The sequence below is a fragment of the Necator americanus genome, chromosome V, assembly GCF_031761385.1.
Source record: "Necator americanus strain Aroian chromosome V, whole genome shotgun sequence".
Taxonomy (NCBI): domain Eukaryota; kingdom Metazoa; phylum Nematoda; class Chromadorea; order Rhabditida; family Ancylostomatidae; genus Necator; species Necator americanus.
This window is the reverse complement of record NC_087375.1, coordinates 10,439,560-10,453,043: the sequence shown is the minus strand read 5'-3', so window position 1 is coordinate 10,453,043 and position 13,484 is coordinate 10,439,560. Positions and strand designations below refer to the sequence as shown.

The 13,484-nt window shown below is 37.4% G+C and overlaps 1 protein-coding gene across 3 annotated transcripts; it reads left to right on the top strand.

Annotated features, from left to right (window-relative positions):
• Positions 1 to 770: 770 nt before the first annotated feature.
• Positions 771 to 9,057, top strand: RB195_013492 (uncharacterized protein; the record flags this gene model as incomplete). 3 transcript variants are annotated; one of them, XM_064203335.1, is made up of 14 exons in its annotated part: positions 855 to 911; positions 994 to 1,057; positions 4,775 to 4,880; positions 4,986 to 5,125; positions 5,326 to 5,410; positions 5,684 to 5,780; positions 6,009 to 6,090; positions 6,723 to 6,796; positions 7,093 to 7,204; positions 7,367 to 7,511; positions 7,581 to 7,657; positions 7,848 to 7,957; positions 8,618 to 8,704; positions 8,893 to 9,057. In XM_064203335.1, 14 exons carry the CDS (start codon positions 855 to 857, stop codon positions 9,055 to 9,057), a joined length of 1,401 nt encoding a protein of 466 aa, XP_064059215.1. The 3 variants fall into 3 exon arrangements, with proteins under 3 accessions (XP_013304201.2, XP_064059215.1, XP_064059216.1); XM_064203334.1 differs by lacking the exons at positions 855 to 911; positions 994 to 1,057 and having other exon boundaries at positions 4,780 to 4,880; XM_013448747.2 differs by lacking the exons at positions 4,775 to 4,880; positions 4,986 to 5,125; positions 5,326 to 5,410; ... (7 more) ...; positions 8,618 to 8,704; positions 8,893 to 9,057 and having other exon boundaries at positions 771 to 911; positions 994 to 1,110.
• Positions 9,058 to 13,484: the final 4,427 nt, after the last annotated feature.

The window sequence follows — 13,484 nt, the reverse complement described above, 5'->3', positions numbered from 1 at the left end:
TGCATGCAGAATTATGTCGTCTAAATTGAATAAAATATTTCACGAGGAATTTACGAGATTTTTCATATATAAGGGTCAGATTTTCCAAATGATTCAGCAGCTGCAATCACCTTGGGACATATTTCCATACATTAAGAATTCTCTGATTCTTCTTTGTTCTAATGATCTCTTAAACATTGCATTTTAGACATCAGTAAATCAGTTACTAAAGACATCAATTACTGAAGACAGACTTTTCAGATAAAAGCAAAAGTCAGTTTAAAAAATATTGTTTCGTCTGAAAAATAGATCCTTTTCGTAAGACTACACGAGATTTTTACTGGATTGAATCCACTCCGTTTGTGAGAAAAAATTATTTTTCACTCGTAGAAGCATTTGTACTTCATCATTTGAAAAGTTTTTAAGCAAAATCAAAAACTCTGCTGGCAAAGTCTTGATGTCACTATCAAACGAATAATGCTGGACGTTGAAGAACTAGAAGAAATCACTTCTGATATTATCGTATATGAGCATAATTTGCGGATTTCTTCCTACCTCCATGCACTGGTAATCACGTGATGGTAGCAAATCCACAACAGAGTATGTAAGGGGAATCGTCTTCGAGCCAGCTACTCTCCGAGGTACCCTACTACATGGGAAAGATCGATTTTCACTACTGTTGTACTGTCGGGAAATTTCCTTAAAATAGGCTCAATTCTTATGCTCGTATATCTCTATGATAGGTCTTAAACTTTCATCTTTTAGTATTAGCTATTTTTTTTCAGTTGACAATGCGTTTTCTCCTTTTATGTCTCATACTCTGCATAACCATTCACAGTGTTGTTAGTCAAGGAAAATTTTCCACCTGTAATTCTATGCACACCACTCCGAAAATTGCTAGAGCGGCATGTACGGCCTCATGTATAGTACAGGTAGTTTTACCTTATAATTCAGTAACTTATTTGTTTGTAAATTTGTTCGAAATAAATACGGGAACAGTTTACATTTTTTTAGAACTGTCCTAGTGGTAATTGCGTGGTTAGCAGAGGAAGAAAGACATGTGTATGTTCACGCTGCGGTAAAGGCTCGAATGTAGGCATAAACATCGGAGTCGGAAAAGGAAAAAAATAGATGTGCAAAACTACCACATCATCCATTTGCCTCGTTGTTTTCAAAAATAAAGTATTCATATATGTCTGTAATTATTTACTTTTCAACTGAAATATGTTTTAAAGAAATTACCATCGACGAAGTTACCGTTTGTGAAACGATCTCCATCTACAGGGATCGAATAATCTCAGCTAACAGGCACCTCTGAAACAAAACCCACGGCAAAACTTATTTTGTTGCAGTCATTCTCAAGAATGAAGGTATTCCAATTGGTCAGAAATAGTTCATACTTCACCTATTTTCGAATCTAAATTGAAAAATTAATATATTGCATGCTCCTACCACATTAAAATCAAAGTGGTATAAATCTGAGTCACAAATAGTAGTCGTATACCCAAACCTGAGATTACTGTCACCTTTGCGTTATTGTAATTATATTTCATTAATGTTTCATTAAAAGGATGGAAGGTCACAGGTGGAATGGTGGCGCATTCTGCAGTGCGTTCAGGTACAAAGCGACAACACGAAACAAGTTTCTAAGCACACCGAAAAAAAATGACAGTGACAAAAGCCAGCACCGCAGAGGCGATGCCTACAAATACAAAAAGATCGATTTTTTAAGAAAAATAAGTCAGTCTTGTTCAAATTTCAGTCATGGATTTGGAAGATGCGGCCCCACACAAGGCTGGCGCCCTCCAGTCGAACTCCTTGTAGAAAATAGTGCGCCAGAACGACTGAAACTTCCGAGCCGTTTTTTACGGCAATTAGGAAGAAATGGACGGAATCACCCCCTCTTCATAGTCTCCCATCCCGTATACGAATACTCCACCTGAAATCCGCACCACCTCAGCCTCGTGGAGTGTTGCCTTCAAATGTATGCGTAATCCAGGAGATCTCTTTTTACATCTGCTGTGACTCCGCTGAATATCGACTGACAGATGTGGTTGCTGACTCGTGAAGATGAGTTACCGCAATTTTTTTCAGCATGAAAATATTCTTCACGGAAATCAACAGCTACCGAGCAATTCCGGTAATGCAGGCAGCATACAAGCTTCTGTAGTGGACTGTCTTGGAGAGGTTTATCAAGCGTAATAAAAAAAAAACCACCAACTAAGGTATTCATTCTGACCGACCTGTGACGATATCCATGAGAGAGAGAGGAGAGCCAAGACTCTACTTTGTCTACGTTACGTCTTTTTCGTCTTTTTTTTATAACTCGCCTCAATTTGATCATTATTATAAGATCTATACATAAATAGATTCGTGACGATGATAGTGAGGACGTATGCTGTATGTTAGGGAGGACGAATGAAGGGAGGGAGTAGTGGATGAGGTGTCGTTATTAGGAGTATCGTGTTCCAGCTACACGCTTAACTCTCCTAATAATTATATTTTTTGCTTTTATGGAACTCTTGTGTTTCAAATGATTAAAATTAGCCAAATCCTTCTAATAGCTAATCGTAAACGTTGCAGGACCTTGGACGTATTAGAAGGATCAGCTGGGTTTCAAATGGACCCCCTATATATTTTGAAATTCAAATGGACCCCCTATATATTTTGAAATTTTAATTTATCTCATAGATTAGATAGAGATAGATTAGATATGGAGCAACTGGTAAGAGGTCCGCGTTGGCACTACGCCCGGTGGGTGGTTCGAAATCGCCCAGGGCCAATGAAGTCTTTCCTCCCTCTGATGTTGACACCCAGAAATCATTGCATAGGCCACGTTCCAAAACCTGAACTATCACGAATCAAACGCGCTGAGGCATCCCTAGTGGATTGATATTTCTACCCCTATTTAGTTTTGTTTGTCAGCTACTGAAACAAAAACGTTTAAGAATTTTATACTGGAAACACTTACATATTAATGGTCCAGACATACTTCCGCTGAATGCTCAATTTTGTGCCGAGGTGAAAAATCAGACGGATGGATCCTCAGTAAAAAAGATGGAACAAGCAAATAAGGATGCGAGAAAAGAAATATGTTAAGGTACTTTATTTTTGCAATAATCCAGAAGATGATACTGCACATGTGCGGATGTCCAGTAGACGATAAAAGGAACCATAGCACGTTTGTCAACTTCGAGAATCAAGTAGGAAAAAAAGTATGATATTGATGAAAACCTATGAATGTGTAATGCGTAGACTTTGCGAACTTGGTCGGAGAGGTGCGAAGTTTCCTAAAGAATGACAAACGTGTTGCTTAATTGCTTTTCGCTTTTCTAACATCACGCATATAATATTTACCGTTTGAAAATAAAGTTTAAAAAAGTACAAAAAAGCAAGCCTATCATAGTAACCCCATAGAACAAAGCTAAGAGGAATGAATATCCGGGCCTTTTTTTTGGTCGATGACAGAAGATTTTCTGCATCGCTTAGTACTTTTCTTTGTAAACTGTCATTCATGTCACATGCAACCCCTTCCTTCCCCATTCATCCCATAAGTCTGTTCACTCTCTTAGAAAAAAATATCTATTGTGGCTATAACCTACATAGCGGGAGTACAGTCGATGGCGAATTCCGGATGCGACTACTACAGTCGATAGTTCAGAATCGCCGCAGACTATCCAATCTTTGGATCCCTTCGGGCTCGACAAAATGATAGCACACTAGTCTGTGAGAAAAAAAAAACGCACGTCACTGTAGAGCTGTACAGGGGTTCATCACCCTCCAACGAATCTCTATGAAGGGAAACGCAAAGGCACATTCACAGGGTGATGATCGACACCGAAGACTTCTTGCTCAATCCTTCAATTATACATCGAGAAGAGGTGAGGACATTGAAACAAGTGGTTTTATTTCCTTGTACCGCTAGTGTTTCACATTGAGAGAGAGAGATTTTAAAGTCAGTCGTTTCTTAATTGGAAGCGGATCCAAGGATAAGGAGAACTCCAGAATTTACTCCGAAAACTGCCTACAAACGCCGAGCCGGCTTGTATACTAATGTTTTCCTTCCGATAGTGTGCTTGTCTCTACATCTCTCTTTTCTCTCCTTTATTTTTGTTTTCCTTTTCTTCCATTTCCTAAGAACTGTTGTTAAAAAAAATGTACTGTAATTGGACGACGTTCTACTTCTTGTCACACACGAAATCCATGTTCAAGCCATCGTTCACTTCTTGTCGTAGTTCCTGTGCAGCATCCACTCATATTTTCGCAAGAGATCTCCCTTTGAGATTAATTATCTTCTACTGTATATTCTAAATATGTGTGTAGTTGTGATATACCTTATTCCCTCCTACTCAGAAAACCCATAAATTACGCGGGACACAAAGTAGTACCGTTCAAATCGGTCCAGCAACCCATCAGTTCTAGCGGAATCACATCCGAAACTTCCTAGCGGTCACTCAACAAGGACCTCCATAGTTCAATCTATCAGAATCCTTTCGACGAAAAATGAAATGAGCTAAGTAAGCTCCAATAACCATTACTCTGACACGGGCAGTATGCCAAAAATTGAACTAAAAGGATATTGTATGGTATTTCGTAGTGGGGTTCGTGGGGTTGCGTCCACTACACAGTATTTTACGACGACAATCCGCTTCGGTTCATATGTTGTCCATGAGTCATCAAGTGATGTTCGGTTGCTTAGTGGTCTTCAATCAATGTTCTATTCTTGCGTTTTTATATATTTTATTTCCAATTTGTCTGAATAATTCTACCGCCTCCTTAATCATTTTTTTTCTAGTTGCCATGGCTCACTGGTTTCACCGTAACCCAATGAAACCTACCGAGCAGGTGAAATTCGAGTTGAAGAGAATGCTTACTTCTGAAGCATCGGGCAAGATATGCGGGTGAGAACTGTCGTTGGTCCTCTCAATTGCAGTTTTTTCTGTCAAAAAAGTGCGGGAAGTTCCTGTTCCGAATATATCCAGTTAGCACTTGATGTTTGTTTCCAGCGAACTTCGATTACGTCGAGAGAAGCTTCTCCAGTTGTTCAGAAATGCTGGTAATGATTTAGCGGAAGTCGACAAAGAGTTCAATGAGTATTTGCGTCTTTTTGCTGGTTTTCTTGTTGATATTGGAGCTAGTGGTGCCGGTGTGTTTTTTTTTCTTTTTGAACCTTTCTTTTTTTCTCTCTTTCGTTCTCGTTCGAAGATATCAATTGGAACGTAGGAATTTTCAACGTTTTGAGGTAGAAACTGTTGTTCAATTTTACTAGGATCAAATTAATTCTTCTCGTTTTGTTCGACCATTAACTAGTAACGAACTCTTAGTAAGTTGTAATCATGCGTTCAGGAGACGATCCATCGAAGAAGAATAGCAAGCTCGTTCCTGTTCTAAGATATCAATGGGGACATTCCATGCTGGGAACAGCATCAACGTCAGTTCTTGTTGTATTCTTTTTTCTTTTTTATTTTGCTTTTATTTAAAACGATTTCATGAGTGGTTTTTTTTTTCGTTCTTGCTTTCTTCATTCTGATTAGCCCCGATAAATGCTTGGTTTCCTAGTATTGTATCTTTCAAACTTAAGGAAGTTTTGTTATTTTCCTTTGTACTCCTTTTATTCCACTTATTGTACTAAAATAGAAATAATTTCCTCATATTATTTTTTTTCAAAGTCATTGCTGCGCTAATGTGGATCAATTTTTTCCAGGGAGCTGTCGGATTCTTGGTTTGAGGCACTGAATATAATCGAATGTATGGCAATGTGGTTGTCTAAACATGCTGCGTGGGTAGCAGGCAAAGATGAGGTTGTTATGTTTTTAAATGTTTTCCTTTCTTCATATTTTTATGCATCCTAGTATCTTTCTCGAAATTTCGCTTGTATTGTAATTAGGCGTTTTGCTACCACTTTGCGAACACTTTGCTACCACTTTGCGAACAACCTTTGCTAGTAAATAAACATGACATAGATTTTCGCAAGAATTTTCGAACCTTTACGGTTTGATGTGTAAGATTTGATTGACGTTGCCGTTAAGGTACGAGAATTCGAAGCAAAAGAGTGCCTGTCCTGTCTGCGTCGTTCTGCCGGGATGTTTGCTTTCGTTGGGTCCAATATAGGTGAGTTCTATTTTAAATTTTACATGAGCAGACTGTTGAATTTTTTATTTTGGAATTTCTAATACATCTGGAGAATACTTCCAAGGAATAGCAGGTTGTGCTTAAATGAACGAAGGTGTTAAGGTTTTTCACCTTTTTCATTGGAGGACCACAAATTTTGATGACAGTTATAAAATAATTAGTTCAAATGTGTTTGGATCGTTTCCCATACCCGCAATGCTAATTTTGCATGATAGATAGCCTTAAATTGAACAGGAAATTTCGAAGTAAAGATTAGCAGAAGTGTTCTGCATTTCAGAATGAAGGTTAGTCAGTTCACGAGAAGTCATCAGTAGGAAGGCGAGAACTGGTCGACAATTGCCCCCTACAATTGTTCTGCTCTTGCTCCAAAAATAAAAGTGAAATGAGTACCAGATCCTTATTCACCACTTAGTTCGTTTTACTCTGGGAATGTAAAGGAGACTGTGTCTTCGAAATTCGAGTACTTTTTGGTGCTATCAATTGTAATGCAGTGTTAATTTGTTGTGCACCCTTCTCTGCTTTTCCTTTCTATATGAATGGAATTTTTCACAGTTAAAAGGATTATCTTGCTTAGTTTGATTAGTCTTCTATTGAGAACAGATGTTTTACAGGTAGACTCAGTGGAACAGGAGACATTGAAGGTGCCGACTTCGATTCTAAGGTTGTTCGTGCTTACGAAATGCAGGCATGTTTTTTTTTCTAGATTCTTCAGCATAATTTTCTCGATTTAAAAGATATTCACCTTTTGTTAACTGGACTCTCAGCATATTAGTGGTTTCTGTGTTGATGTGACGTGATGTTTCTTTTTATCACATTAAAACTGTTATCATTTTTTTCTTCCCAATATTTCTGACAGCTTCGATCCTAGAGAGCGTCAAAAATAATTCTCCTATGAGATTATTATTAGAAGTGTTGAAGAGATATTAATTCGAAAATACATTCAATTCCTGCTTCTTTTTCGAAGTTTACAAAATCTTACAGGCAATCGCCGAGTCACAAGAAGTGGTTGTTGCGCGAGCAATTGAGATGAAGCATAATCCAGCGCTCATTTCATCCCTTGCAGCTCATACTGCAAGTCTTTTTGCAAAAGCAGGTGCGTGTTGAACAGGTAATCTTCTATTCGTTCAATGAGTCGTATTGGTTTTTTTGTCTACTACTTGGATGAGTCATAAATTGTCAGAATTGAATTGTTCGGCGAACGCGCAGTGGATTTTTTAAACTAGCCTCTTCATTGTGCAAAATATTTGAGTTTAAGGTGAGCAGCTAACGACGTTCAAAGATGAAGTATTCGGGAGATGGAAACGCTATCTTCAACTGAAGCAGCACTTTTATCTTGCTTACGGATACGCATTCCTTGGTGAGGCGCTTCTCAAAGAGGACAAATGCGGTGAAGCTGTCAGGTAAACTTTTCTTGTGCGGATTTTAGCACCAAATCACCGTCTATTTCGAACGAAATTGTCGCTTTCTAGAGCTTGCAAAGAAGGAGTTGCTGAGTTTGAAATTGCCAAAGATTTTGCATCCAAATACAGTACAGCGACTGGACCAGGTTTGTTGCATGTTGAGTCAGAAGCTTGGAAATTTTTCGTAACATTTTATACATTTCTGGGTCTTATTTGCAGTTTATCTTACATTTTCCACTATACGTTGTTCAAAATTTCCTTCCACGTCTCCCTCTACTTGACTGCATCTTTATTAATGTATCTTGCTAGATTTGTTATTTTTTTCACTTATTTCAGGAACAAGAATCAAACCTGAAGAACATCTCTTCTTTCGAAGAATCAAACCGTTATTGCTGCGCCACTTGGAGAAAGCTGAACGAGAGAATGGTTTTATTTACCATCAGCAGGTGCGTCGACCTTTCGAACCGATTTCTCAATTTTATTCCTGAAATTCGTTTCTTGTAGTTAAAAGAATTTTCTTCTAATCTGTCTTTGCTTGTTCAAAAAAAAAACTTTATAGAGTTTATTTCTTTGAGGAGCTACCAGTGAGCCTTTAGGAAGAGATTGTATTCAAAATATTTGTATGTCATTCTGAAGTAAATCAACTTTTTCACTTCATTCTATTGAAATTCGACTAACTAACTTTGTATGTAATGATTATATTTTGAATATATGTGGTCTAGTTCTTATTGTTTATTGATTCACTTCATTTTTCATTTTCTTGTTTTCCCAGTGTACTTGTGATTTTGCAAGGCGCTAGCGCTTTTGTGTCGGTAGAGGCCGTGCTGAAGCCTCAGAACACTTAGTTCAATGAAGACTGTAACGCTTGTCGCTACAATCTCAGAATGTTCCGAAAATTTGGCTCTTTTTCGCCAAAGACGTATTTTTCTTCTGTTCCCAAACTGTTACCCTTCAGGAAGCTGAATATCGACACAGATTTTCTGTATCAACCTTTTTCCAATCTTCCTGATTTGGTTGCACTCGCAGCTTTTATTTTATTGCTTTCATTTTTTTAAAATTTTATGACTTATCCCTGCGATATGTCTTTTAGTTCAACCACTTTCTAGGTGCCCGATGAATGCCCCAAACTTGAGTCAGATCCAAATTATGGCGTCGCCAAGCCAGAACCTTTCGAATATCCCACACCTGCAGAGGTGAGCTCGTTCTGAGTTTTTACTACGTTTAATGCGAAACATTATGACCTTTCGGTTGGGATGACTAATGCTGGTTCGTTAGATGGAGATTGCAATCAACATGTCGTGCGAACGTAGAGTGGTTCTCGTGCTAAAAACCTCAGAAAAAGAAATCTTAAGAGAACTTCGTTATCTTCTTCTTCTTTTAGATCTGGACACCTGCTGTATATGCATCATTTAATCTTTCGAAAGTATCAATGCCAGACTTTTCCAAAATCTTCAAAGGTAAGAAGGAGCTTAAGGTAGTGGACGAAGAGAAGATCTACCAAACTGAGAAAGATCCGAATAACTTCAGTGGATGTGTTATTTCTTAAGACGTGCAGTGTATTTTGACTCGTTCTACTATGTATTTCGCTTATGTCACTCATTTTTGCATGTGTACGTGTAGATTCCGTGGGCAGATTGGCTTAAATTTCACTTTCACTTCAATATTCTTTTAATTTTTTTCTTACAAATTATTGAAAGTGTATTTTACATTTGCTTGACAAGAGCTAAGAAGAAATTCCGACAAAAAAAAATCCTATAAGATCCATCCAGATGGAGGTATCTGACAGTGCTTGCGATCCTCGCCCAATAACTTCTTTTCTCAACTGTTCGAAAAATCTAATAGCCTCATTGTTGCCGCTTCCTTATACGAAATATATGTAAACATTGAACATACAATACATGATATCGATGTAAGAATTGGTTTCCGGTGTACGTTCCTGTGTCGAAAAATGAAATTTGTTTTGTACGGGACACCTAATATGTATTATATAATATGTAGAATAAAACCGTCTAGTCAGTCGTATAGCTGTTTTTTTTTTGTTTCTGGCACGGAAATAGCAGGACCTTAACAATTTTGAAATTCTGGACAGTTTCTACTGCTTCTGAAGTGAAGTTCTCACCAGTTAGAGCAGCACTTCGCCGAAAAGGCGAGCAACGGTGAATCATGCGGTAAACCTATTCGTTCGTCCTCTAATATCTGCATTCGACGGAGTTGTGCTGTTTTTCATTTGCTGTTCTTAGCGCGAAATAATGTGGAAGAATATGTTTTATGGATCGACAAAGTATCGACGGTGCCCTGAAGTTGCCGAAAAAAGCTGTTTCCGGTTTACGGGAGAAGTTTTTTTTTTCCTTTCGAGCACTAAGTACTCTTCAAGTATGCTCTCCAATTCTATTCTATGTATGGAACAACTGTTGGGAACTACCAAAAATGAACATCTCTTTTTTCCCAGAATTTATGTCTTATTTGTGTTTTCTTTGATCATATCATTGTCGATAACTGTGATCTAATAGATCAAACGAGTCGATTTGATCTATAATACAGTCCAAAGTGCGCTCATGCTACAAATGAGATGAGTTCTTCTGCTGTTAACAGTATTTGTTACATTACATAGAATTTTTGAGATCATCTCATTTTTTTCTTTCAGTTACTGTAATTTTGGAAGATTTTTTTTTGCCGCAAATGCTTTGGTGAAAAAGAAATAAAGTTGTGCGAGAAATTGCAAAATGCCCTGCCTAAAACACGTCTGCTTCACCGCGATTGGGAGAATTGGGTTGGAAATTAAGCGCATGCAAGTGATTTTCGTTTTTATATCATTTACTTTACTGCCGGTAAGTCAGCGCAGACGACATATGTTTGGTTTTTTTTTTTTGTTTTGAAGTTCATTGTTTTCTTGTTGTTGTGAGTAATCTGGAAAAATTCTAGAGATTTAAAACAGTTATTGCATCCTCTGAAAAACAAGACTCTTCATATATTTCCGAAAACGTTCCTGTTTCGAATATCTTAAATTAAAATGCTGCTGGTCTCCAAAGACGATGTTCGGATCTCAGTTCACGTCAAACCCTCCACGACTGCTGCTTCCATTTTTTTCTTGCGTTGTCGGTGTTTTTTCCCTTGTTTTATTTCCGTGGACTCACCTGTGTTTGCCGGGATGACCTCACATATGCATGTAATTTACAAATAAATAGATAACTGGATAAATATCCTGCGCAACGATGCTTTCATTGCTACTACTGTGTGTTTCTATTGCATACGCCAAGAGCAGATAGAGGTATGTCCTACTCGTAAACAGTATTCAGTAATCGCTCCGCTATTAGCGATAATTCTCGTGTACATAAGATTTCACGTTTCTTTGATTGGATAAACCAGATCGATCATTAGATGGGAGAACAGGTTGATTGGGGCCTATCTGCTCGGCCTGGGTGAACCACTTACTTAACCACAGCCCTTTCACTTGATGTCATCAACAGCTACTACGATAGAATATTGCTGCAAAACATTGAAGTGAGTTCGGAGATTTCTAAACGATGGATTCTAAAGGATGATATTTGTTCAAGTCAGGCTCCTATTGACTTTAAATAGAAAAAAGACAATGATACATGAAGAAAATATCATTTGTAGATGAAAATTCAAAAAAAAAGAAGTGGAGAAAGACTATTTTTACATGAAGAATTAAGAAGATGATATCCGTAAAGTAATCCATTTTCTCTTCCAGCATTTCTCGAGTATTTTCTGCCTGATTTATTTACCGAACTATTTTTTTTTCAATTATTTGATTTTTTTGCCTGATTTGAATGACAGTCTTGTGTTAGAGTATTCACGAATAAATATAAGTATAAATAAATATAAATGAATATACTCTGATAAATAAATAAATAATTGAATATATACGATTTAGTTTAGGCCCATGGGGTGGTTTTGGCAGGGCCCGTTTTTTTGTGTTGCGTTTTGCCTGTTCCCGGCCTCTTTAAGTAATGAATATAAATAATGAAGGAAACGATATATTGAATCTGTATGAATCTGCACAAATCGAACCCTTTTTTTTTTTTGGTAACAAACGAATCAACCCATAAATTCTCTTTAAAAGTCATCAACCACATCGTGGAAAGAGCAGTTAGCGGTGGCGAGTTAGTTCTTTCTCGGCCCGACGACGACGAATTTCCATCCATCCATCCACTAGCGGCCAAACTTGGCCTTCGCTTCGAAAATTGGGTCTCGCAGTTAGGTTGCGGATGGTGTGGTGGTGGTGATGGGAGCCGGCCGACCGGCGATCGTTCGCTCGTTCGCTAAGCGTCATTTCTTCGTGCTCGATTCGTTCTCCCATGTATCTGACGAACCGCCGCGCTTAGATCATTATCTTTACACGGTTTTCTGTGCCCTAGAAAACCAACAAGATACCAGCTATCTAACTTCTTCACACACGCACCTTTAGACATGGAACATTCGCGTTTTTTTCTAAGGTCTTCTTACTCACTCTCACATTTTTTTTTTCTTGAAGATTCCAAATGAAATTGACGCTTAGCTCATCTTTACCGTTGTTTTGCTAATGAAAATGAAATGAAAAAAAATGAAAATATGACTACATCTTCATTTAATGTCTGTTTTACAAATACAACGTTTGCCAATAAATAAGTAATAATGATAAATAAGCAAATATTTATATTTGATACCCTTCATTTGATCCTTATTTAAATATCTATGCATGTATTGAGGATGTTTTGGGTATTTATGGTAATTTTTGGCATTTTCAAACCTGAAACGTGAAAAAAATCCAGAACATCCCCAGTTCTGTAAATTACATTGATCTCCTCACTCATTCATGTAAACCTCTATGCTCTTCATCCTATCAAGGGCAGAAAAGGAAGAGCTTTGGAAGCTAAGGAAGATTGGATGATTTTCTTTTTTTTTTGAGAGCTAAAGAAATCTGGTTGAATCAGCTTCGCGTCTGCTCAACGTTGTAAAAAAAAAAACGCGTCTTGATGCTTTAGTCCATTCCTTTCGAGGAAAATCTGCTTCCTCTTATTTTAATCCTCTCTGATGTTGCTGGATTTCGTGTGGAACTACAAAATAACATTGATATTATACCAATTTGCAGTTACTTGCAAAAATTTTCTTTCTAGTTATAGCTGAACAAAGTGGGGTACCCTGGAATGAGAGGAGGTTTATGATTTATGAAGAGTAAGAAAAAATATCCCAAGAATTGTATAGTATCTAGTACTGTACGGTGCTATTTAACGAATAACTAAAACAGTAAGTACATTGCTAGTCAAGATAATCTGCTTATGAATCAAATCTATAAAATTTTACTGGAACTAAATTTTTACGTCCAAACAATTTAAGAACACTTTCGCCCAAACATTGCTAGTCAAGATAATCGAATTTATCCACAAAAAACTACTAATAGGTTGTCTATTCTCCCCTTCACTTTTGTCAGTCAAATGTTTAGAAAGTTTGAGAAATCGTACGCTATCATTTACAGTTCCGTAAACGAGTTCAATTCTCTTCGGGTTACGTATCTCCCCCTAGGATAAAAAATTAGAATTAATGTGTGGAGTGGCCGAGTTTGATTATTCTCAAATATTATTGTGCTTCATACTAACTTACCTATTATAGTGTTATTCCGCGAATCAGATATTAAAATTACATGTTAATTTTGAAAAATTATAGTCCGTATTTATTGGTGAATTGACGAGCAATTTCATCCTATTGAGGATCAAGCTAACTCGGGCCCCGGGTTACCCTCAACGATTTCTTTTACCCACATCACCTTTCAGGTTCACCTCACTTTCCCTTTTTGAACTCAAAACAACCTCTTAGCAACAGGTTCACGATGGCAATAATTAACAAGAAACTTAAAATAACAAAATGACGAAACTTTTTTAAACTCAGACGAAAATTCCAGAACGAATTTGTTTTTTTTTTGTTTGTTTGAAAATACGGCTTTAATAATTTCGTTTTCTAGTTCACAGGTACGAA